Source organism: Gossypium arboreum, chromosome 13 (genome assembly GCF_025698485.1).
Source record: "Gossypium arboreum isolate Shixiya-1 chromosome 13, ASM2569848v2, whole genome shotgun sequence".
Taxonomy (NCBI): Eukaryota; Viridiplantae; Streptophyta; class Magnoliopsida; order Malvales; family Malvaceae; genus Gossypium; species Gossypium arboreum.
This window is the reverse complement of record NC_069082.1, coordinates 1,513,372-1,539,653: the sequence shown is the minus strand read 5'-3', so window position 1 is coordinate 1,539,653 and position 26,282 is coordinate 1,513,372. Positions and strand designations below refer to the sequence as shown.

The 26,282-nt window shown below is 29.7% G+C and overlaps 3 protein-coding genes, 1 long non-coding RNA gene and 1 pseudogene across 4 annotated transcripts; 4 read left to right on the top strand and 1 right to left on the bottom strand.

The window, feature by feature from the left end:
- The first annotated feature begins 83 nt into the window (after positions 1-83).
- On the top strand, positions 84-1,002 carry LOC108462410 (benzyl alcohol O-benzoyltransferase-like). Its single transcript, XM_017762359.1, has 2 exons — positions 84-95; positions 517-1,002. Exons 1-2 carry the CDS (start codon positions 84-86, stop codon positions 1,000-1,002), a joined length of 498 nt encoding a protein of 165 aa, XP_017617848.1.
- A 10,336-nt stretch (positions 1,003-11,338) lies between these two features.
- On the top strand, positions 11,339-13,213 carry LOC108465711 (benzyl alcohol O-benzoyltransferase-like). The gene is made up of 2 exons (XM_017766097.2): positions 11,339-11,836; positions 12,227-13,213. The coding sequence occupies exons 1-2, from the start codon at positions 11,387-11,389 to the stop codon at positions 13,139-13,141; spliced, it is 1,365 nt and encodes a 454-aa protein (XP_017621586.1). The 5' UTR covers positions 11,339-11,386; the 3' UTR covers positions 13,142-13,213.
- Positions 13,214-15,372: 2,159 nt separating this feature from the next.
- LOC108463035 (uncharacterized) lies at positions 15,373-15,877 on the top strand. Its single transcript, XR_001867980.2, has 2 exons — positions 15,373-15,573; positions 15,674-15,877. It is a non-coding gene; the product is annotated as an uncharacterized LOC108463035 (long non-coding RNA).
- Positions 15,878-16,124: 247 nt separating this feature from the next.
- Positions 16,125-17,816, top strand: LOC108465710 (trihelix transcription factor ENAP2-like; annotated as a pseudogene).
- A 1,952-nt stretch (positions 17,817-19,768) lies between these two features.
- On the bottom strand, positions 19,769-20,436 carry LOC108465713 (LOB domain-containing protein 21-like). Its single transcript, XM_017766099.2, has one exon. It carries the CDS (start codon positions 20,306-20,308, stop codon positions 19,790-19,792), a length of 519 nt encoding a protein of 172 aa, XP_017621588.1. The 5' UTR covers positions 20,309-20,436; the 3' UTR covers positions 19,769-19,789.
- Positions 20,437-26,282: the final 5,846 nt, after the last annotated feature.

The window sequence follows — 26,282 nt, the reverse complement described above, 5'->3', positions numbered from 1 at the left end:
CTGTAATTTACTTTATATTTACAAATATTGTTTATAATATAAAATATTGTTTAATATTAAAAACAACGGGCTAATGTTAGAAAATGGTTTCAAAGGCACAACATCAATATTATTATCGTACTAATATTGCAAACAATATTTAAATTTCTCTTAATTAAACGAAAAATTAATATTTAAATATCATTATTAGTTTTTCATATAAATTAAAGTTTCTATGCTAAGTTTGATAGGAATTAATTTTTCCACACATTTATACGTTAATTAGCAATAAGCCAATAAGTTAATTTTATTTTGTAATTTTATTCATTCACATGAATTATTTTCAAATATATATATATTTATTTTAGAGAAGTCTTAAATTTTTTACTAAGGTTTTACTCATTCTTTTAGTTTTTAAATTTAAATTAATTATTCTTTATTTTATAAAAAAAATATGTTGTTTTTCTTTTTAATATTTAAGTATACGGTTTATGGCGTTGTCCAACCATTGCTATAAATCTCGATCCTGACGAACAGGTACGCCTGTTGTGCATTGCTAACGTACGTTCCAAATTCAATCCTCCATTGCCATCAGGATATTACGGGAACGTTTTGGTCTCTGCAACAGCGATTACAACAGTTAAAAACCTCTGCCATAATCCTGTTGGGTATGCAGTGGAACTAATAAAGAAAGCAAAAGCAAACGTGACAGAGGAATATATAAAATCCACGGCAGATTTATTTGCGATTCGAGGTAAATCACTCTATGTCCCGGCTGTTATTGGGTCGTATTTGGTTTCGGATTTAATGCACTTGGGATTTGAAAATGTTGACTTCGGATGGGGTAAGGCAGTGTTTGGAGGACCAGCCAATGCCACTCGATTGACAAGCTTTTTCATACCAACCAAGAACAAGGAAGGACAGGTTGGCACTTTGGTGCCAATTTGTTTGCCAGCATCAGCCATGGAAAGGTTTTCCAATGAATTGGACAACATGTTGAAACACCACCATATTGAGGGTTAATTTCATCGTAATAAGGATGAGTTGTGAGAACAAGTAAAAATCCGAATAAATCGAAAATTGATTTTAATCCTAATGTTAAATTCTATTTGAGTTTGTTTTTTTTTTTATTTAGATAATATTTAAATAAATTTTGCTGAATTTATTTAGACTTTTAAAAACTCGTAATTATTCAATCATATCTGAAGTTTATATCTTTTAGAGTTTAAATTTTTTGATTTAGCAATATACTAATATTTAAAAGAAAAAGTTTATATTAGGATGATCTAAAACTTTAGACCAATCAAATTTCGTCATATCATCAAAATTTAAAGATATAAAATTATTATTATCGTCCATCCATATTTAACCAACTCTCGGACTCTAGTTTTTTCTATAAAAGACATAAATAATTAAAATTAAAATCAAATAACATAAAAATTTAAAACTTACATAATTTTTACTTTTAAAAATGTATAATATGAAATAGAAAACAATTTAAAATGAAAAAAACTACCATTTAGGAACTAAATTTGGAGCTTTGAATGGGAGGGCCTAAAATTGTAAATTTTGGCTTAAAAATGTATATTATGAAATTGAAAACAATTTAAGTGGTTAAAACTTGATTTATTGGTTAGATTTGTTAATGTGTGGAGTTATTTGTGCAAGTCGAAATTTCAGCCTGAAATTTGGAAGGGTATAGACAAAAATATTAAACTCAAAAAATGGGTTCGGACAAAAAAATAAGGGTCGAGCTCTGGCTTGACACAAGCCTAGCCTAACCTGACCTCTTTTTTAAAGTTATTAATGTTTTATATTATGTTATTTTTATATATTATTTAATTAATAACATATAAAAATTAAATTTATAATAATATAATGTAAACATTAAAAATGTTAAGATAATTATATATAAAATTTTAATAATTAAAAATACTAAATTAAAAAATAATATAAATATAAATTTTATTTTTAAAAATAAAATGGAAGGGCCTAGAATAGGCTTAAGTTAACCATTTAAAAATATAGGTGAACTTGGATAAAATTTTAAACCCATATTTCAAACTGAGCTTAAAAAGTATAAAATGTATTAATATCACGCCTATACTCGACCCAATTCATAATTTCCCTTCTTTGGATGCGAAGTTATTTGTTATACTCATTATCCTACTATCAGTCTAGACATGATTTCTCGTGTTCATCAACGAAGCTCAATGTACAATAATGATGCTATAATTGTTAAATGACAGGAATTTTCTTGTTTTTGGATTGTTGGATTGAATTGTTATACTGGTATTAATACTTGCATTGCTAGTTTATGTGAATTCTCTTATTTCAAACTAGCTTTCTTTTTGTTCTCGGAAGGGGTAAATGACTATTTGGACTTTGGTAACTTTTTTCACATTATAGTTTTAATATATTTTTGTCCAAGTTAGGTATTGAATCTGGCAATTGCTCCCATATGGATCTGGATTAAGTAACTGTTCTCATCTTGGAGTTGAATACTTCTTTTGTTTAAGTTAGTCCCTGAACTTGGTAATTGCTCCTACATTGAAGCTTGAATTTAACAATTTTTCCTACATTAAAACCTAAACTTTAGGATTTTTTGAAAAAAAAAAAATCTAGACGCCAATGTGAAAATAATTGTTGAGTTCAAAAAAAAATAAAAATTTGAGGCTCCAATGTGAAAAAAGTAATAACCAAAATAAAGTATAAGAGCCAAACTGATAAAAAAACAGTAGATATACCAAAAGTTTAACGTTTAAAAAATTATGGATTAGATGTAAGTTTGGTCTATGAATTGATTAATTGCATTAGTTAATTAAAGGGTTAGGCATGTTTAAATTGAATTAATGAATAATTAATTTTCAACAAAGATTATCTTTTGAAGGCATAGAATAAATTTAACTTTCTAATGATTACATTTTTTGTTAATTTTTTCTATTTTGTTTTTTTGTTAAATTTGATCATTAATTTTAAAAAGAGTCAAATTACTTTTTATGAAAATGTTAACTAAAATATTATTTTTTAAACGATGTTTGTATGGCAATCCAGGTTGTAGTCCACATGTATTTCATGTTAACATGGCACTATTTATCTTATATGTCTCATTAACAAATAATTTTAAAATTTTAAAAATAAATAAATTATAAAAAAATTCATAAAAATTAATAACAAAAAGCTTGAAGTACACATGGATTGCATGCGGACTACCATGTTTTAAAATGTAAAGTTTTAGTCAGTATTTTTGTTAAAAATAGCAATTGGACTTTATTTTAAAGGTTGATGGTCAAATTCGACTCTTTTTAAAATGTTGGGATCGAATTTAACTCAAAAAAGAAAGAAGGACCAAATTGATAAAAAAAATTCAAATATTGAGAATTAAATTTATCATTATGCCTTTTTTTATAAAAGTCAATTCTTACCTAAATTTATGCTATATTTATTTGTAGATATTAAATGAAATAAATTCAACTTTTTTTATAATTAAAATCAATAACTTTAGCACAACATTGCGAATGAAACTCGACTTTAGCACAGTATTCCACCAGAAATTGATGGACAATCTGAAAGAGTTATTCAAATTCTGGAAAACATGTTAAGAAGTTGTGTTATTGATTTTCGAGGCAATTGGGAAGAGTTTTTATCACTTACACAACAATAGTTTCAAAGCAAGCATAAAGATAACACCATATGAAGCACTTTATGGGCGAAAATGTTGCACACCCCCTATATTGGACGGAATTGAAAGAAAGAAAAATAATGGATCCTGAATTGGTGTAGGAAGCCGAAGATAAAATGCGTCTAATTCAAGAAAGATTAAAAACGACCTTAAATCGACAACAGTCATATGCCGACCTAAAGTGAAAAGATATTGAATTCAATGTCAGAGAATAAGTCTTCTTAAAAGTCTCGCATTGGAAAAAAGTTCTAAGATTTGGTAGAAAAGGAAAATTGAGTCTTCGTTTCATTGGTTCTTACCGAGTACAAAAGTGGATCGGCCTTGTGGCTTACCAACTTGAACTATCTCTTGAGTTAGATTGAATCCACAATGTGTTCTCTGTGTCAATGTTACGACGCTATTGTTCTGGTCCTTCCCATATCGTTCCCGTTGAAGAGATGGAGCTCTGACCAAACTTATCTTTTGAAGAGGAACCAATTAGAATAATAGATAGAGATGTTAAAACTCTAAGAAATAAACAAATTCGTCTAGTTAAGGTTTTATGGCAAAACCATAGAACCAAAGAAGCAACGTGGGAACTTGAGGAGTTGATTCGTCAACAATATCCTCACTTGTTCGGATAAGTTAAGTTAAAATTCAAGGACAAATTTTTTAAAGGAGGGAGATTTGTCACATCCAAAAATAGGGTTAGAAGAAGTAGAGATAAAATTTAGATTTTATTTTTTTTAAACATAGGGTAAGAGAATTAGAATGCCTTAAAAATTATTTGTGTTAAAAAAGTAACAAGAATGAGCCTGTTGGTTTAGTTGTAAGGCCTTAACTTCTCTTTAGGTATCAGGTTTGAAACCCTTTGTGCACCTTTCAGTCAAAATATTTTATTTTCTTATTTTTACCCCATAAAAGTGTTGAATTTTCAAACTAGCCCAACCCAAAAACTGTTTTTTAAATTTAATCATTAATTTAAAACAATCCTAATTCTACATGAATTCCTAAAACCCTTTTTTCATTAGGAAAAAAGAGTTTTATAAATAATCAATCTTTTCAAACCCTATAATTTTTCATCTAGAAAATTTTTCAAGAAAAACTCTTAAATTTCTTTCTTTTCTCCTCCATTGTCGAATCAATTTTCAACTAAAGATTTTAAGATTTTCAAAATCTTCCCTCTCCTCCCAGTGGATTACTAAACTCCTCATCCAAAAATTAAGGTTTTTGTGTCTTCAATCAGGTGTGGGATCTAAACTTTAGTCATTATATATGATTAATTAAAGTTTTACAAAAGTAAGTAATCTGTACATACGAACCCCCCGTATGCGAACCTTATGTATACGAACCCCCGGTATGCAAGCCCTATGTATGCGAAACCTTATAGGAAAACCCCCTGTATGCGAACACCTATAGGCGAGCCCCATGTATGTGAATCCCTATAGGTGACCTCCCATATATGCGAACACATATGCAAAACCTTATAAGATTTAGCATGCGATCTCATAATATATTTATGCGAACCCTAGGAGGGATATACATGCAAACCATATCTGTTATGCCATGCGAACTCTATCTGTATAACATGCAAACCCTACATGCACTAATATGCGAACCTTATATGTTATTTATGCAAACTCTACATGCAGGAATATGCGAACCCTATTTGTTTATTTTGTGAACTCTATATGCAAACCTTGATTTGTGTGAACTCTATACATGTGAACCCTAGATGTGTGAACTCGAAATGTGCGAACTGTAGATGCACGAACCTTACTTCTGAACTTGTATGTATGTGTTAGCCAAACTAGGCATGTTAATGAAGCTACTATATATATGTGAAATTGTTTAAGTTCACATAAATTAATTGTTTATGTGAAATTGATGTGAATGAATGTATGAATACATGTCATTAAATGATAAAGAATGAAATGTTGAATGTAACATCAAATGATGAAAAAAGAATAATATGCTAAGTATATGTGCATGATTACATAAATCGGGTATGGTGGACGGAGGAGTTCCGTAGGAGAAAGTGGCAAATTAAGTCGACACCCAAAGACAATACTGCACGAAGTAGGCGACAATGTCATCGAAACCGGGTAAAACGGGATGATAGTTTAAAATGCCATCAAAATCGGGCGACTGGAATGGTAAGTTATTGTAGTAAAAGTCATCGTCATCAGAAAACAAATCCATAAAATAAAATTAACTTATTGGCTTATTGCTAATTAAAGTATAAATGTGTGTGGATTAAGAATACTTACATTGATAAAATGAAGTTAGGGTCAATAGTATAGGGATTGATAGTCATTAAAACTTTGCTGCCAAGCAAAGCATTCATAAAATGAATATAACAGTCCTAAGTAGATGAGGTTATCTATATATATATACCTATATAAAACGTGTTCCACTATTATTATTATTATTATTATTATTATTATTATTATTATTGCATTATAAGAAAAATGATTAAATTTTATTTTTAACCTCTCTGTTATGTCTAAATTTTAGTTTTAATTTTTATACTCTAATTTTAACATAATCCAATTCTTATATTTTATAATGTTATTAATTAATCGAAATAGTTAATATTCTCATTAAATTTTGACTAAGATTTTTTTAATAAGAAACTTTATTTTGGCATTATTAGTGGAAATAAGTTTTTATTTATTTAATAAATCATTTGATACTCGAGTTTGACACTTTTTTAATGTTAATTGTTTAGCATTTAATTTGAGTTTTAAGTCGATTTGATGAAAGTTAATTAATTACTAATACTATTAGATTTGAATTTCATGATTTTGTTAATTGAATAAATAGTGTTGAATGTGAATTTGTTTAATTTTACATTTAATTTATCAAATTCAATCCGATGGATGTAATTTAAGTTAGGTTTTAGTATTGATTTGACGAAAGTTAGTTTCTAATATCATTAGCTAAAATGATTTTTCATCAAATCAACTATAAAGCCTGAATTAAACACTAAAAAAATTAACACCGTTATCTTTTGTCACATACATGTACTATATTAGACAAAAAACACATATACTACATTAGAAAAAGTTGTCAAATTTAAGTACAAAATTATGTATTAAGCCTTTTTTTTTTTTTTTAAGAATCCACGTCAAATACCGAAATTGTTAAAGGTGTTGGTTATTTGGACTACCTAATGATAGAACTTTTTTTTTTCTTTTTCAATCATTATAAGATAATGGTAAAATTGCAATTTTAATATTTCTACTATGCTTACATGAAATTTAGTCGTTATATTTTAATTTGACATAATTTGATCCTCTACTTTTACAATGGCTTTAGTTTAGTTAGAATAATTAACATCTTTAACTATTCGATTAAAATGATGATGGGAACTTCCCTTCAAACGCATTTCTATTATTTTAAAGGTTGATGGTCAAATTCGACTCTTTTTAAAATGTTGGGATCGAATTTAACTCAAAAAAGAAAGAAGGACCAAATTGATAAAAAATTCAAATATTGAGAATTAAATTTATCATTATGCCTTTTTTTATAAAAGTCAATTCTTACCTAAATTTATGCTTTATTTATTTGTAGATATTAAAAGAAATAAATTCAACTTTTTTTTATAATTAAAATAAATAACTTTAGCATAACATTGGGAATGAAACTCGACTTTAGCACAGTATTCCACCAGAAATTGATGGACAATCTGAAAGAGTTATTCAAATTCTGGAAATCATGTTAAGAAGTTGTGTTATTGATTTTCGAGGCAGTTGAGAAGAATTTTTATCACTTACTGATTTTGCTTACAACAATAGTTTCCAAGCAAGCATAAAGATGACACCATACAAAGAACTTTATGGGCGAAAATGTTGCACACCCCTATATTGGACGGAATTGAAAGAAAGAAAAATAATGGATCCTGAATTGGTGTAGGAAGCCGAAGATAAAATACATCTAATTCAAGAAAGATTAAAAACGACCTCAAATCTACATAAGTCAGATGCCGACCTAAAGTGAAAATATATTGAATTCAATGTCGAAGAATAAGTCTTCTTAAAAGTCTCGCATTGGAAAAAAAAGTTTTAAGGTTCGGTAGAAAAGGAAAATTGAGTCCTCGTTTCATCGGTCCTTACCGAGTACAAAAGCAGATCGGCCCTATGGCTTACCAACTTGAACTACCTCTTGAGTTAGATCGAATCTACAATGTGTTCTATGTGTCAATGTTACGACACTATTGTTCTGGTCCTTCCCATATCGTTCCTGTTGAAGAGATCGAGCTCCAACCGGACTTATCTTTTGAAGAGGAACGAATTAGAATAATAGATAGAGATGTTAAGACCCTAAGAAATAAACAAATTCCTTTAGTTAAGGTTTTATGGCAAAACCATAGAACCAAAGAAGCAACGTGGGAACTTGAGGAGTTGATTCATCAACAATATCCTCACTTTTTCGGATAAGGTAAGTTAAAACTCAAGGACAATTTTTTAAAGGAGGGAGATTTGTCACATTCCAAAAATAGGGTTAGAAAAAGTAGAGATAAAATTTAGATTTTATTTTTTTAAACATAGGGTAAGAGAATTAGAATGCCTTAAAAATTATGTGTTAAGAAAGTAACAAGAATGAGCTTGTTGTTTCAGTTGTAAGGCCTTAACTTCTCTTTAGGTCTCAGGTTTGAAACCCTTTGTGCACCTTTCAGTCAAAATATTTTATTTTCTTATTTTTACCCCATAAAAGTGTTGAACTTTCAAACTAGCCCAACCCAAAAACTGTTTTTTAAATTTAATCATTAATTTAAAACAATCCTAATTCTACATGAATTCTTAAAACCTATTTTCATTAGGGAAAAAGAGTTTTATAAATAATCAATCTTTTCAAACCCTAGAATTTTTCATCTAGAAAATTTTTCAAGAAAAACTCTTAAAGTTCTTTCTTTTCTCCTCCATTGTTGAATCAATTTTCAACTAAAGATTTCAAGATTTTCAAAATCATCCCTCTCTCCCAGTAGATTACTGAACTCCTCATCCAAAAATTAAGGTTTTTGTGTCTTCAATCAGGTGTGGGATCTAAACTTTAGTCATTATGTATGATTAATTAAAGTTTTACAAAAGTAAGTAATCTGTACATACGAACCCCCTGTATGCGAGCCCCATGTATGCGAATCCTTATAGGCGAACCCCCTGTATGTGAACACCTATAGGCGAGCCTCATGTATGTGAATCCCTATAGGTGACCTCCTATATATGCGAACACATATACAAAACCTTATAAGATTTAGCATGAGATCTCATAATTTATTTATGAGAACCCTAGAAGGGATATACATGCGAACCATATTTGTTATGCCATGCGAACTCTATCTGTATAACTTGCGAATCCTACATGCACTAATATGCGAACCCTACATGCACTAATATGCGAACCCTATATGTTATTTATGCAAACTCTACTTGTAGGAATATGCAAACCCTATTTGTTTATTTTGCGAACTCTATATGCAAACCCTAATTTGTGTAAACTCTATATATGTGAACCCTAGATGTGCGAACTCAAAATGTGCGAACCCTAGATGCACTTGTATGTGTTAGCCAAACTAGGCATGTTAATGAAGCTATTATATATATGTGTGTGAAATTGATGTGAATGAATGTATGAATACATGTCATTAAGTGATAAAGAATGAAATGTTGAATGTAACATCGAATGATGAAAAAAAAGAATAATATGCTAAGTAGAGGTGTGCATGGTGGCCCGACCCGAAGGCCCGCTCGAAATGTGGGAGGGTTTGGGCAAAAATATAGGCTTGAAAAATGGGCTTGGGCAAAAAAATAAGGCCCGTTTCAAAAACGAGCCAGGTCTTAGGTAAGGCATTTTTAGCCCGAGCCTGGCCTGGCCTGGCCCGGCCCGAACTCACTACATGACAAAAAATCTATTTTTTAATATTTTTTCTTATTTTTTTCTCCCTATTTTGCTACTATTTTACTATTATGTTGCTACTATTTTGTTGTTATTTGTTTGAATATTGTATAAAACTTATTTTATTGTTAATTTTTTTATTACTTTAAAGACATTTGTTAATTTTGTTATTATTTTAGAAGCATTTGCTTGTTAAGTTGCATCTATTTTAGTGTTATTTAAGTATACATATTTTTTAAAATTTATTTTCAATTTGTTGAGAAATATTTATTTTAATGTTTTTAGTATTTTTGATAGTTTATATATATTTTAAAATTATATAAAATTAATATGGGCGGGCCAGGTCGGGCCCGAATTTTAACATTTTTATTCTGTCGGGTTTGGGCAAAATTTTAGGCCCATTTTTTGGGCCAGGCCCGGGCCTAGCAAGCCTAAATTTTTAGTTGTGCCCGACCCGACCCATGCACACCTCTAATACTAAGTAAATGTGCATAATTACATAAATCAGGTACGGTGGACGGAGGAGTTCCGTAGGAGAAAGTAGCAAATTAAGTCCACACCAAAAGACAATACTGCACGAAGTAGGCGTATTGATAGTCATTAAAACTTTGCGGCCAAGCAAAGCATCCAGAAAATGAACATAACAGTCCTAATTAGATGAGGTTATCTATAGATGAGGTTATCTATATATATACCTATATATAAACGTGTTCCACTATTATTATTATTATTATTGTTGTTGTTGTTGTTGTTGTTGTTATTATTATTGCATTATAAGAAAAATGGTTAAATTTTATTTTAACCTCTCTGTTATGTCTAAATTTTAGTTTTAATTTTTAACATAATCCGATTCTTATATTTTATAATGTTATTAATTAATCGAAATAGTTAATATTATCATTTAATTTTTGATAGAGATTTTTTAATAAAATATTGCTCTAACAAAAACTTTATTTTGGCATTATTAGTGGAAATAAGTTTTTATTTATTTAATAAATCATGTAATACTCGAGTTTGACACTTTTTTAATGTTAATTGTTTAGCATTTAATTCGAGTTTTAAGTCGATTTGATGAAAGTTAATTACTAATACTATTAGGTTTGAATTTCATGATTTTGTTAATTGAATAAATAGCGTTGATTGCGAATTTGTTTAATTTTGCGTTTAATTTATGAAATTCAATCCGATCGATGTAATTTAAGTTAGGTTTTAGTATTGATTTGATGAAATTAGTTAGTTTCTAATATCATTAGCTAATATGATTTTCATCAAATCAACTATAAAACCCAAATTAAACACTAAAAGATTAACATCATTATTTTAGGTACCAAAATGCATATCTTTTGTCAAATACATGTACTATATTAAACAAAAAACACATATATTATGTTAGAAAAAGTTGTCAAATTTAATTACAAAATAATGTATTAAGCCTTTTTTTTTTTTTAAGAATCCACGTCAATTACCGAAATTGTTAAAGGTGTTGATTATTTGGACTAACTAATGATAGAACTTTTTTTTTCTTTTTTCAATCATTATAAGATAATGCTAAAATTGCAATTTTAATATTTCTACTATGCTTACATTGAAATTTAGTCGTTATATTTTAATTTGACATAATTTGATCCTCTACTTTTACAATGGCTTTAGTTTAGTCAGAATAATTAATATCTTTAACTATCCAATTAAAATGATGATGGGAACTTCCCTTAAAACACATTTCTATCATTAAACCTGAAACTTGTTAGTTTGCTCTTAATTCCTCCTATATAAATAATTTGAAAACACTTGATTAAGCACCATAAGCTAGGTATTCCATTCTTTTCTATTATCTCACATTTTCGTGTCATGGCAACACCTTCGAGCATCCCTCTTGCATTCACCGTTCGACGATGCAAACTCGAACTTGTCGCTCCGGCCAAGCCTACACCACATGAACAAAAACTATTATCAGACATTGATGATCAAAAGAGTCTTCAGGTCCAATTTCCAGCGGTCCAATTTTATCGGTACGAACCCTCCATGGAAGGGAAGGATATTGCTAAGGTTATTAAGGAGGCACTTGCACAAACCCTAGTCTTTTATTATCCATTTGCTGGTAGACTAAAGGAAGGTGCTAATGGTAATCTTATAGTAGATTGCAATGGTGAAGGTGTGATGTTTATAAAGGCTGATGCTGATGTTACACTTGAACAATTTGGTGAACCACTTCAACCACCATTTCCTTGCTTTGAAGAACTGTTATTTGATGTACCTGGCTCTCAAGCAATGTTAAATTGCCCATTGCTGTTGATTCAGGTTATAAATTTCCTATCAATGATGGTTCTTTTTTTCTCTCTTTATTTGTTTTTTAATCAATTTTTTAAAAATATTTGTTACATAATTTTCTTCGCTTGTGTTATAGAAATACCTTAATCTAATTTATATAAAAGTATTCACTGCCGATTTTAAGTAGGACTCACACTTGGTATGCATGTTATATCCAAGCCTACACTAAGGCTTCCTTTAAATCATCGGTGAGATTAAAAAAAAAAACTTTCTTCTACTGAAATTTTCTTGAACGACACCTATAGACACTACAAATTTAATTGGAGCCAAGAATTAGGCTATGGTGGTTTCAGTTCCACCTTTTTTACTTTCACGATACATATTTTGTTGCATAATTGATATTAGTTTTTTGGTTAATAGGTAACACAGCTGAAATGTGGTGGTTTCATCTTTGCCCTTCGCTTCAATCATGTCATGTGTGACGCCTTCGGCTTTCAACAATTCATGTCCACAATTGGTGAAATGGCGCGAGGTGCAGTCACTCCTTCCATCCCACCTGTTTGGGAAAGACATCTCTTAAATGCTCGAGACCCACCACGAGTCACATTCACCCACCATGAGTATGACCAAGTGGAAGCTACCGTCATCATGGACAACATGGTTGAATGTTCCTTTTTCTTTGGCCCCGTTGAAGTTTCACTTCTTCGTAGTCTCCTCCCTCTCCACCTTCGCCATTGCACCAAGTTCGAACTCATAATAGCTTGTTTATGGCGTTGTCGAACCATTGCTATAAATCTCGATCCTTACGAAAAGGTACGCATGTTGTGCATTGCTAACGTACGTTCCAAATTCAATCCTCCATTGCCATCAGGATATTACGGGAACGTTTTGGTCTCCGCAACAGCAATTACAACAGTTAAAAACCTCTGCCATAATCCTGTTGGGTATGCAGTGGAACTAATAAAGAAAGCAAAAGCAAATGTGACAGAGGAATATATAAAATCCACGGCAGATTTATTTGCGATTCGAGGTAAATCACTCAATGTCCCGGCTGCTATCGGGTCGTATGGGATATCGGATTTAACGCACATGGGATTCGAAAATGTTGATTACGGATGGGGAAAGGCAGTGTTTGCAGGACCGGCTAATGCCATTGGATTGGTAAGCTTTTTCATACCAACCAAGAACAAGGAAGGACAAGTTGGCACTTTGGTGCCAATTTGTTTGCCAGCATTAGCCATGGAAAGGTTTTCCAATGAATTGGACAACATGTTGAAACACCACCATATTGAGGGTAAAAAGAGTAAATCAATTTTAATTTCATCTGCCATGTAAAAGAAGTAATAACTTCTTTGTAATACCGGAGACCAAGTAAAATACTTAAGTAACGTTAAATACCAAGTAAAATACCTAAGTAATGTAAAATACTTAAGGAATAACTTATATTAGAATCATTTTAAAAGTATTGTTTTAAGTACCAATAAAATAGTGTCACGTCATTAAATTTTAAAAATAATAAAGTATTATTATATACTCATTTATATTCAACCTACTCTTCAACTCTAATTTAAAAAAAAACATAAGTAAATAAAATAAAAATCAAATAATATAAAAACTTTAAAATTTACATAAATTTTATTACTGAAGATTCAATGCTATATAATTTTTACTTTTAAAAATGCATAATATGAAATAGAAAATAATTTAAGATGAAAAAAGAAAAATCCACTCTCTAGAAACTAATTTTTCATACACAAAATTTAAAAAAAATAACTAAAATGATATTGTAAAAGAAGAAAAGATTTTTTTATAGTTTATAAAATTAATCTTTTTAAGTAATTTAATTAAAGTTAAATTCAGTTGGAGAAGATAGTAGATATAAATGAATGTATAATAATACTTTGTTATATTTAAAATTTAATGACGTGACACTATTTTATTGGTGTCTAATAACTATTGTTTTTAAAATCTTAAAATATAAAGAAAGTACAATCATAATTATTATTAAAAATCCTGTCACACGTGTATGCATGTGAAAACTATAGATTTAGAACATAGATGCGTATTTAAAAATAATATACAATAAATAATGAAACATATGATTTGAAATTAATTAACTATAATAATACATAAAATATGTATGATATTAAAATAAAAAATAGATTAATTTGTAAGTAAAATGAAATTTAAACATACATAAATATATCATATTAACAATACTAAATGCACTTAAATTGTTTATCATGATTTTGTCATCAATCGTGTGTTGGTGTCGAGTTGACTTGTGACACCAACTCAATTAACAATATTATTAATACTAGAAATCCTATCACACCTGTATGCATGTGGAAATTACGGATTTAGAACACAAATGCTTGTTTAAAAATAATATAAAATAAATAATGAAACTTATGGTTTGAAATTAATCATAATAACACATAAAATATATACGATATTAAAATAAAAATTAAATCAAATGATGTGGGTTCAAATTCGCTATATGCATATTTTTATTTATTTTTGTTAAAATAAAAAGACTAAAATACCTTCAAATGATATAACTTATTTTAATTACGAAAAGACATTTTTGTAATTTCCCTAATTGAATTGGTGTCTAGTTGACTCATGATACCAACTCAATCGAAGCTTAAATAATAGTAAGTATATATATACACATACAACTGATTGAGATAATAAATTATGCATATTAAAATTAAAATGTATAAACATATCAAAATAAAGCTTTGATTGAGTGTCAAATATAATATTTTACTAATTCAATTGGTGTTGGTTCCAAATTCATTATTTGCGCTTTTATTGGTTTTTCTTAAAATAAAAGATTAAAATACTAAATAAAATTTCTCTTTCACATACTAAACATTAAATCAATTTCCAACTGATTAAATTTCTAAGAAAATCATATTATGTAGTTTATAACATATAAAAATTAAATCTACAGTAGTATAATGTAAACATTAAAATTATTAAGATAACCATATATAAAATTTTAATTAATAAAAAATTAAATTAAAAATAGAATGGGAAGGCCTAAAATGGGCTTAAGTTAACCGTTTAAAAAAATGGATAAGCTTGGGTAAAATTTTAGGCACATATTTTAGGTTGGGCTTACAAAATATAAAGTGTATTAATATCATATTTAGGACGAACCTGACCTATAAATACCTCCAATTAAGTATATAATAGATTCAAAAAATGACTAAATTCATAAATGACTAGGCTAATTTAATTTAAAAGAGAAATAAGTACAAATTTTAATTTGTTTTATCAAACAATCTCAATTTTATTACTTAAAGTAAGGTTGTACGAGGAACCGAACAGTATATCAATATAAAGTAAGATAAAAAAAATTGATTGATTTGTGAATCGGTATGAACTGGTTAAATCAAATTAAAAAATTAGTTGAATAGATGGTTGAATTGAAAATTGTAAAATTTTTTTATTTTTATAATTTATTTAATTTAAACCAAATGGGCCGAAAATCGGTGACCTAACCAGTTCTAAAAACACATTTTATTTTGGGCTGAAATCTGGTTAGATTCCATTAACCCAATATAATCTCAGAGCCCAATTCCCCAACACTTACCAAACCGCACTATTGAGGCTTCTAGGGTTTAGCTATTCGATATATATGATCTCAAATGAGAGTGTTCTTCCTTCAATTCTCGCCGCGTGCTCTCTAGAAGATACCCGATCCTGAGACTGCAAAAGGAAACGAATTTCGAACCCTTTTCACCATGAGAGCTAAGGTAAAAAGAATCTACACATCTCTCTGTTCTTTTCATTGATTCTTTCTCATTGAAAAACTGATGGTTATATTTATTTATTTTTCTCTTTTGGTAATTACAGTGGAAGAAGAAGCGTATGAGGCGTTTGAAGAGGAAGAGAAGAAAGATGAGACAAAGATCTAAGTAGCCTAATGTTGCTTGATGGGTACTTTCTTTTTTGTTAAAGGATTTGAGATTTATCTTTATAATTTTTATGGTTTAGTTTTGTATTTTTGTTGAACCCTATTTTCATCTACATGAACAATGTTTTCTTTTTAGAACTAAATGCTTATCTTTTTTGATGTTAGCTTTGTGATGGGTGTCTTTGTTAAGTGCTGCAAATATAGTTTATTTTCTCTTTGTTTCACAATGCTTATGGTGTTTTTGGGTATGGTTCAGAAAAGGTCATATTCTTTTGATAGGAAAAGCCTAGAATCAATTGAGCACCTATATTTATTTATGCCTAAAGAGGGATTGATGAAGAAAAGGTCGATTAGTGGATTTGATTTTGGGGTCTTCCCCATTTGATTGGGATGAATTCAAATGACCTCGAGAAACAACCAAATCAGTTTCTTGCCCCCAATGGAATGTAATTAGTTTTGTAAAATGATGAAAATGTTTTGAGGGACTTTGCATCTATTCTTTGCCTTAGCCTTTTGCTTGGTTGGATGATTAATGATTTGCATCCATTCAATCAATTAATTGAGTTGAATGTTGTAGGGGTCATTGCTGTATGCATACTTGTGCCCTTTCGTTAATGATAACCGTAAGTTCATCGATTTGATTGTTAATTGCACTAGCGTGGGGAATGGAAACATTAAAGAAAATAATAAAAATGCGCATACAGGAGGAATCGGAATAAAAAGTTGTCCAAATTCATTTGAACTTGAACAACTATATGTTCATATTCATTCTGAACTAGTGAAAAAACTAAAAGAAAATTTTAATTTTACTAATAAATACTAATAATTGTTAAGCTAGTTTTCATCTTTACTTCATATTGAATGATTAAGCTTTATTTAAGCATTGAATAATATATATGTTATTATGTAAAATTTCAAATAAATGCATTTAAAATTAAATTATAAAAATTTGTTCTTGCTAAAAAAAAGAAAATTTTGTTCGAAATTACAAATTCTAAGAAATTCACTTGAAGAGCAGAGGAATGCCATAGGATAATAACATGGACGTACGATTGAGATAATAGACAACACCCCATTCCATCACGTCCCAACTCTAACCCCAACAAGGGAGAGTTAACGTCACCGCCGATCACCTAAAGAAAATGCACGGCCGATCCTCTGCTGTGCTTCTCCTCAATTCATTCCTCTTCCTCTTTTATCTTCATCCACCCTCCATCTCACCCCCCAAAAACCTTAACTGCTTCTTACCATAAACTCTCTCAACACCCACTCCTCTGTTGGTGGCGGCCGGGAGCCACGGCTACGTTTATCAAGGCATGGGGTGACTGTTTTTCAAGACTTAACAGAGGTAAACTCCGTCGAAATGACTTGCAAGAAGTTGCTGACACAGTTAACTCCTGTCAAAACGGCGTTAAGCCTAAGAAAACCGATGTCTAGTGCAAGAACCGGATCGACACCTTGAAGAAAAAATACGAGGTGGAAAGAACTAAACCGCCACCTTTGAGATGGCTGGTTTTTAATCGCATGGATTCTCTCATCGGTGGTGATAAAAAGCTTACCGGCTTTACTTTCATGCTCAAATCCAAATCGAAATCGGGGGTAAAGTCGACGGAGAGTCATCGGCGGTTGGAGGATGTTGGATTATCCAATGAAGCTAGTTTTAGTGAATTAGCGAGATCGATTTTGAAATTCAGAGAGATCTATGAGAGAATCAAGAGCTGGAAGCAACATCAAATGATGGAACTCGAGAAACAGAGAATTGAGTTCACTAAAGATGTGGAGTTTCAAAGAATGAAGATGCTTGTGGGTGCTCAGTTGGAAATGGAGAAATCAAAGCGGGAAAAGCATTTCAATTGCTCAGCTCTTATAAATTTGCTTCATTTACTATACCCATGTTTAAATTTTACTTCCTTTGACTAAAAATTGAATTTTGATGATCAATGAAATAGGATCAGTGCTTTTGATGGTTTATAGATGGTTTGACTAGGTAAAAATACGATGGTGGTTTGGTAATTTTTTTCGCTAAAAAAATTATTCATTTCTACTTTTGAAAATTAATTAATTTCGTACGTTACTTGTTGCATGTCACTACTTGATTATTTTATTAGTCACTCTAATTTTTAACCGTATACGTAGATGAATTTTTAACATAAATGATTAATTTACTCTTTAAAATAAAATAAATCTGACTCGTATTATAAGTTCTCCTTTGCATGCATTAAATACAGGGAAGAAACAGAAATCTGAGAATAGAAGCTGAGTCTGATAATCCATGTGACTATAATATCTTCTTTTGTTTCAACTAACTATGATGTATCCATCTAATGATCCAACCACAAAGATGAAGTGAAATTGCTGGTTTAATGGGGATAACATGCATCTTATTGTACATAAATTAGTTGTTTCTCTAGTTGTAGTAATGAAATCTTGTTTATCTACCACTCTAGTTTTTTTCAGGGGAGGGGTATGTGTTATAAATGATGGTTTAATGTCAAAAGCAAATAAAGTTTTAATACTTATCACGTGTAATTATATGTATCGATTTTCATGCAATTGTTATATATGAGTTTTAATTCAATTTATTATGTGTAATTATGTGCTTTAGATTGAATTGTATTAATTCTTAGTTCGTTTGTACTATTTTTAATTGTTCTTCCTTTTTGTCTCGAGCATTCGTTTTTCATGAGTACATTTTAAAAGACTATTCCTATAGCACCAAAAAATGTAGGAGTCAAAACAATCACCATTTCTCATTCAATTTCATTTGAACTTTTACATACGATTCATTTTTTGATCTACTCTGTAATATTGGATAAATCCAATTCGAAAATCCTTAAACCATACTCAAATCCAAATCACAATTCTCTCGCAAATTAACATTTCAAGAATATATGGTCATAATTCTCTATATCAAGAAGACATCGTTCATCAATAGTAGTAACTCTCCTTTGCCACTATTTATTCACCAACTTTTTAGGATGCTTTTTCACATAGTTTTGGCTTAAATAACATCAACGGCTTCTTAACACAACATTTCTTCACCATAGTTTCATGAAGCAACCATGAGCTCCTCGTACTGATGTGCCAGGCTTGTCTTGCTAATAAAGCTTCGTTCATTCGGTGAGCTTGTCTAAAACCTAGCCCTCCCATGTCCTTGGGTAAGCAAATATCACTCTATTTATCCAAGTACATCTTCCTCTTTCTTAAATTTGATCCCCACTAGAAATCTCCTACTATTCCATCTATCTTACCGCAAATGTTGGCCAAAGCTTTAAAGTAGGCCATGGGTTACACATATGAGCTAGAGTCTTTGAGTTAATTAGTGTTTGCCCACCCTTGACCTCAAGGGATTGTGCTTCCAACTTGCTAACTTGTTTTCCAACTTATCAATCATTGTTTTGGAAAACTTAGAATCCCAAATACTTTCCTGGCTTATCATAATTAAGCTTGATATAATAATTTATCGTATTATAAAGTATTTTTTATTTATTTATATAATGTTTAAAAAATTTGGGTTTTTTTTATACAATACAATATCAAACTCATTCACATACCCACACACTACCGCACAGGTGAACTTGTGGATCAAATTCTAGTTTCAATCCTAAACTCTAAAATTTTATTTGCATGTACAAGAAAATAATACATATTATTCTACATATGAAAATAATATTGAAAAATATTAGTAAATTCAAAACGATATCTCGAAACACACTAATAATGATATCTATCAGTATTAAAATTAAAAAATATATTTTTTTTAAGATAGGATGGGATATCATATGACTTGAGAGTAATAATTCATAGGCCAAAGCTTGTGAACAAGAGCATGTGATGCTTGTTTGATTTGGCAGGAGAGTTATCCGAAATGAAGCCACCACTCTGCCCTACATTTTGGAGATTTTGGCTTACACTTTCAATTTCACTTTGTCCTTTCAAATATGCCCACTCTTTTAAATATACCATTTACACCAAACCCTTTCTGATTTCCGATATTAATTCAAGATTTGATATTGAGGACATAGAATAACAGATTCAAGGAAGACAGAAAATATTTATATATATGGAATTTGGCTAAAATCATACATATTTGCTTCTTGATTCAATTCATATGAAATATTCTGGTTAAAACTGCCGAAAGATACTCCGCAATCAACCGGGAAATCATCGAAAGGTCCGGTGATAACCCGATGATGATCATCGGAACTGAAGATAACGGAAGGAGTTGCGACATACCGAGCCAAACATGCTCTAGCAAGGGCTAAATCGTGTTGCAGTTGGATCATCTTCCTTTGCAACAAAGCTATGGCACCAATGCAACCATGGACAGGGTCTCTAAGCCTTGCCTCAGCCTCAAACGCCAAGGAGTTCACCGTGTCTTCGCGCTGTTCTTCAGGCACTTCAACCAAGATCTTGCTTACATTGCTAGCACCAAAAACCTTGTGGACTTTGGCGAATTTCTTCGCCTCGTCGGATCGGAAATAGGGTGCGAAGATACAGTTGGGACTGCACCTCCTTTTCAAGAGCTTGCAAGCTGCACAAGAAGAAGTGGAACGTGGTTCGTGACCCCTCATTGCTTCAAATTAGACTCACCCAAACTATACTTTTTTCAAGGCTTTAACTTCAATGTCTTTTCTTCCTTGTCAAATTTGCATTTAAATAGGCTCTAACGTTTTAAACAGTAAGGTATAGATATTAGTATTTTTCTTAGGTTTTAATAGCAGGAAACAGTGTATGGTCTATTATTTAGATACTTCGTGCTAACAACACGAATGCCCCAAGTTAAAAACAAACATGAATCAATTTCCTTTTTCTAAAATAAATATTTGATGCTGAATCCCATTTTTCTTTTATTTTTCATATCCGTTTTTAATAATTTATATTCAAGATTCTTAACTATTCTTTTCAACAATGTTATATAGTGAATGCCACATTTAGGGTAAGCTTGGTGGGCGGTGGGGTGCGGTGTGGTCGGGTACAGTGCATTTAGCTTACTTTTTGTCTCACGTTACAGTATTTATTCTCATCGCCACCGTTGTTTTTACACTAATCGCAGATCAACACACCACGCGCCCATTCAAACCCACCTTAATATATCATAAAGGATTTATCTTTGATTTCCTTTTTCAAATCTCAAACTCAATTACCATTTTTATTATAGGATAAATACAGATATAAATAATTAAAATTTTTAATATTTCATTAAATTTGTTAATAAGTTATATGAATTTCCAAGTTAAAATATGCTTTTTAAGTTGTACACTATTCATGCTTTTAAAACATTTATTTTTATTTCCAAAGGATTAAGCTTTTTATCTTTCTAATTTTAAAATTTAAGTCGATTGTTAATACCATTAAAAATTTTATATTAAATTTTCTATTGAGACATTTTGAACTATAAAAAAATACACTTAGTATCAATTGAACAAACAAAATGATGTTACCTAAATTTAATAAAAGAAAATGAGGGATGGTAAGCATCTACCATATCATTTCAATCCCGATGTATGGATTCACCTTAGTCCGGATAACATGTGACATCTTGGTCATCTTGCTCTTGGTGATAACTTTCTGAGAGTATAACAATTAAGTTTTATAAAGTGTTGGAGTTGAAAATGTTTAAATACTAAACGATTTAGTAATAAAATATATCTTAAATATTGTTATATCAAAAGTTTGGAATATCAAAACTAACATTTCACATCATGGGTAGTATAGAGAACCACTAAAGATAACATTTTGTTTGAGCTAGGATGATGTTTGAGCAAAATGTTGTCAATGAGGTAGTTAGGTTCTCTTTTTCCTCTATTGTGTCTGAATTGATGTTAGAGGATGGTATTTATAGAATGAGGCAAACTTGGCTTGGGTCCCAACCATCAAGCACCCTACCTCGTAAGTGTAAGGGGTAGAACGGTGGATGTCGGCTAGAAACACTACAGAAGTCTATATGAGGAGATTATGAAAGAAGACTAGGTGAAGTGTCACTACGCCTAAGAAGGTGATAGATTGATAGATGTTGACAGAAACTCTTCTCATATATTTTTTAAGGATTGTGTAGGCCCACTTATTGTGAAAAGATATTTTAGTAAGGCCGAGTTAAGCTATTAGCAAAGCTAGGAGACTGAGCGTCGTCGAGTTTTACCTTCAAACATAGACATCAAGTAATTCAACATGAGGTAATATCATCAATCTTAGAATGACATAAAGAAACATTAATTAAATATTTGAAAAGATAATAAAAGAAATTATATTTGTTTTGTTTATATATTATGGAAGTGGGGCTAGAAATAATTGTAGATGGGGCACCATTATAAATATTTATGGGAGTGGTTTGGTTGAGATATGATAGTTCATAAGATAAAGATGAGACTTTCATGTGATTGAAAGAAAAAACTTTCACAATAAAAGTTAAGTTTGGGGATTGATGGGGCATTTTCTTATCCCCTCCATGAAATTTTGTAATAGTACATTAAAAATAATTATTTAGTATACGGATAGTGAAAAGTTTTATTTTATAAATGATATTTTTAAAATTTTTAAATATAATTTAAAGATAAGACGATTGAGTCTTAATTTGATTGGTATGGATATTATTGTTAATGTAAAAGGGCATGGGTTTAAATGCACTGAAGCGTATTACGCTTCTATTTTTAGATTGGGGAGAGACTATGGATAGTTTTAAACATTACGTAAAAAAATAGGTATGATCAAAATTTATAACGAAATTATTCAAAATATATATATATATATATATATATATATCAAAAACTTCAACTCATAGTAATATTTGAAAGTTCTTTGTGTAAGATGATTGGGTGTTTTATAAATCAATGGTGAAAGGAAAGGACTTAAATCCAATGATATAAGGTTACCTTTTCGACTTTTCCCAACAAAATGTTTTTCTTGCCTTAATTTAGTATTTTATTTTTAATATTTACAATTACATTACTCAACTATACTATTTTTAACTCTAGTTGGTCTAACTGATTGAGTATAAACTCAATTAGTATGAGTATTATTGTCAATGCAAGAAGATGTGCATTTGAGTGCGTTGAAGCGCATTATCCTCCTATTTATGAGTTGAGAGAGATATGAATAGTTCTAAATGTTGTTTTAGAAAAAGAAAGGAAATTGTTCCAAAAAGAAACCATTTGGTCTAAGAACATATTTATTTTATTTTTAATAAATAATTTATATTCTTTAATTTTTTGATGACAGTAATTAAAGTACCGAATCTTAAAAGGTTTAGGTTTGAAACTCATCCTATGTAAAAATATGTGTGAGTATTATCCAAATTTCTTTTAATTTAAATCCCTAAAATTATCTTAATATACTCTTTCTGAAGTAATGTTTAGAACTATTCATAGCTCTTCCCTAACTCATAAATAAGAGGATAATATACTTCAAAGCACTCAAATTTACGTCTTCACGTAATAGTAATAATGACCATACCAATTGAACAAACACTCAATCGACAATTAGATAAAAAACTTTTAGATTATAATGTATAGGGGTTTTGTTTTTCTTTTAATTGGGAAAAAGGGGGGAAAAAAGTTAGAAGAATATCACTTCAAATGAAGCAAAAGGATTTGACAAATAAAATTTTGTGTGGTAAGGAAATATTGAAGAATGGTGATAATGGCTTGGAGCAGCCCACTTGGTTTAATGCCTGTCGTGTCGTTTTCTCGAAACCCACTTTTTAACAGAAAACCAACATTATATGGATTACACAACATCCTTCGGATTCATATCTGACGGACAGTGATTGGCACGTGAATAAGGCTTGCGTTTCAACAGAGAAAAAAAAAAGTAAAGGGGAAATTATGGGCCGGCCCAACAACTCTGATTGATTAGATTATTAGATATGATAGAAAGCTCCATTTTGAGTTGAATTTTCTTCTTTTCTTTTTGGATTAAATTATTTTTTAGTTTGAATTTGACAATTACTCTCGTATTGGACCTGAACTCTTTTTATATAAGTTAGTTTATGAATTTTTTTTGAAAATCTTAAAATTCAAGCTATTGTAGGAATAATTATCAAGTTCAGGGATTAATTTAGATAAAAAAAAGTTCAAGCCCCAATATGAGAATAGTTGTGCAGCTCAAGCCCCACTGTATGAACAATTATCAAGTTTGAGGTCTAACTTAAATTTAAAAAAATTTAAACCTCAATAGAAAAATAATCATCAAGTTCAGGCTCCAAATGATAATTTAAACAATATAAAAATTGTAAATTAACATTGGTAGTGCAACTAGTAGATAAAAATAGGCATAATGATAAATTTAACCCTCAACATTTATATCTTTTGTCAATTTGGCTCTTATTCTTTTTTTGACTAAATTTGGCTTTACCCTTTCAAAAAGTGTCAATTTACTTTTTTTTAATAGAAATATTGACTAAAACCATAATCATTTAACAATGTTATCATGGTAACATGTCTGGCAGTCCACAAGTACTTCATATTAATATGACATTATTTGTCTTATATGCTACATCGACAAATAATTTCAAAATTATAAACATATTAAAAAAATGAAGTAAACGTGGGTAGTCATACAAGTTGTTACGTTTAAAAATTTTAACTTTGTATTTCCATTAAAATAGTAATTCAACTCTTTTGAAATGTTAATGATCAAATTTAACAACTTTTAAAAGCTTGAGGTTAAATTTAGCTAAAAATAGAATAAGGACCAAATTAAAAAAATGTAAACTTTAAGAACTAAATTTATCTTTATACCTAAAGATTAGTTTTTGTGAAATACATTTAGTGAAACATGTTTTTAACATTTATACTATTAATAAAACTCTTGACTAAGTTGGTGTCATGAGTTAATTGGGTGCCAACTCGGTTACGAAATTATTACTATAAATTTTTATTAAATTGATGGCTTTTTTGTGTTTTCATACTTTTATATAATTTTTAAATAAAAGAACTAAAAAATTAAAATACATAAGAACTAGACCTATTCATGGGTCGGGCCACCTGACCCGATCCGAAGGTTCGCCCGAAAAGTGAGAAGATTTGGGTAAAAATATAAACATGAAAAATGGGCTTGGGCAAAAAAATGCCTATTTATAAAATGGGCCGGAGGCCCAAATCGAATATGAAAAAAAAAGTTCTTTTTATTGTTTTGTTGCTATTTTCTTATTGTTTTTCATTAGCTACCATTTTACTCTTATGTTACAATTATTTTATTGTTATTGTTTGGATATTGTATAACTCTTGTTTTATTGTTAATTTTGTTACTGTTTTAGAGGCATTTGTTTGTTAAGTTGCGCTTATCTTGTTGGTATATTCTTCTACTCGTCGATGGGTATTGATTCACCATATCGGTCGTCGAATCATTACTTGGATTTCGTTGGTGAAACTTTAAAAAAAAAAACTTAACAACCAGTGACTTAAATAAAAACTTTTAAATAATTTAACAACTTAAATTAAAACATTCAAATAGTTCAATGACCAAATTGAAACTTTTTAGTTAAGTGACCGAAACAAAAATTTACTCATAATTTAATAACTAATGGTATAATTTATCCATATCATTATGAGTAATTTTTTATTTATAAATATATAAAACACAAAATACCCTTAATAATATAATTTATTTTGTAAAAAATTTACAAAATAAATTTTTGATGATTTACAATGAATTGAAAGTTGTGGCTTCAATGCTCCTTAGAGCAATATTTTTATTTGCCATTGACATTGTATTTTTATGATTATATGTTTGCATTAAAATGCAATTTTATGATGTAGAAATAAAATATTAAACATAAATTTCAAAGATATTTAGGGTGGGTTTGGATGGACGATTGGGTGTGTTGCGGTGCGTTTAGTTTACTTTTTGTCTCACGCTATAGTATCGTTGCAGTATTTAATCTCACCATCACCGTTGATTTTACACTAACCGCAGGTAAACGCACTGTTCATCTAAATCTACTCTTAATTTATAAATTAAGAACTAATACTAATGTCATGTCCCCTTATAGAAAAGAAAATGTTACTATAAAACAAAGGATTGTTACATTTAAATTGAGAATTTTATTCTTAACTTATTTGTTATACTTTACATGATAATAACAATAGAAATGATCGTAAATCAATAAGAACACGTAGATTTTATGTGAAAAATCCTCATCGGGAAAAACTACGGACAGAAAAGGAAAAATTCACTAATGTTGAAAAATAACAATACAAGAGGATTTCTGTTATATATGTTTTAAGGATTAAACAACTCTTTTTTTATAACCAATGTCTAATAGAATAAGTATAGTCGTTTACGGATTCAAGACATGTCCTAAAGATTGATTTAGATTAAACAAGTAAACATTTTATAAATATATATAAAATTTAACCCTTTTTTATAACCAATGTCTAATAGAATAAGTATAGTCGTATACGGATTCAATACATGTCCTAAAGATTGATTTAGATTAAACAAGTAAACATTTTATAAATATATATAAAATTTAATATATTAATTTAATCATAATTATAAAAATTAATCTTTAAAATTTATAAATAATCTTAATTTTATCTTAATTTT

Bases quoted from the DNA above. Each gene is read 5' to 3' on its own strand.
- LOC108465713 (XM_017766099.2), bottom strand. From the start codon at position 20,308: ATGAGGGGTCACGAACCACGTTCCACTTCTTCTTGTGCAGCTTGCAAG.
- LOC108465711 (XM_017766097.2), top strand. From the start codon at position 11,387: ATGGCAACACCTTCGAGCATCCCTCTTGCATTCACCGTTCGACGATGC. The intron at 11,837-12,226 runs GTTATAAATTTC...TTTGGTTAATAG, and splicing joins GCCCATTGCTGTTGATTCAG to GTAACACAGCTGAAATGTGG.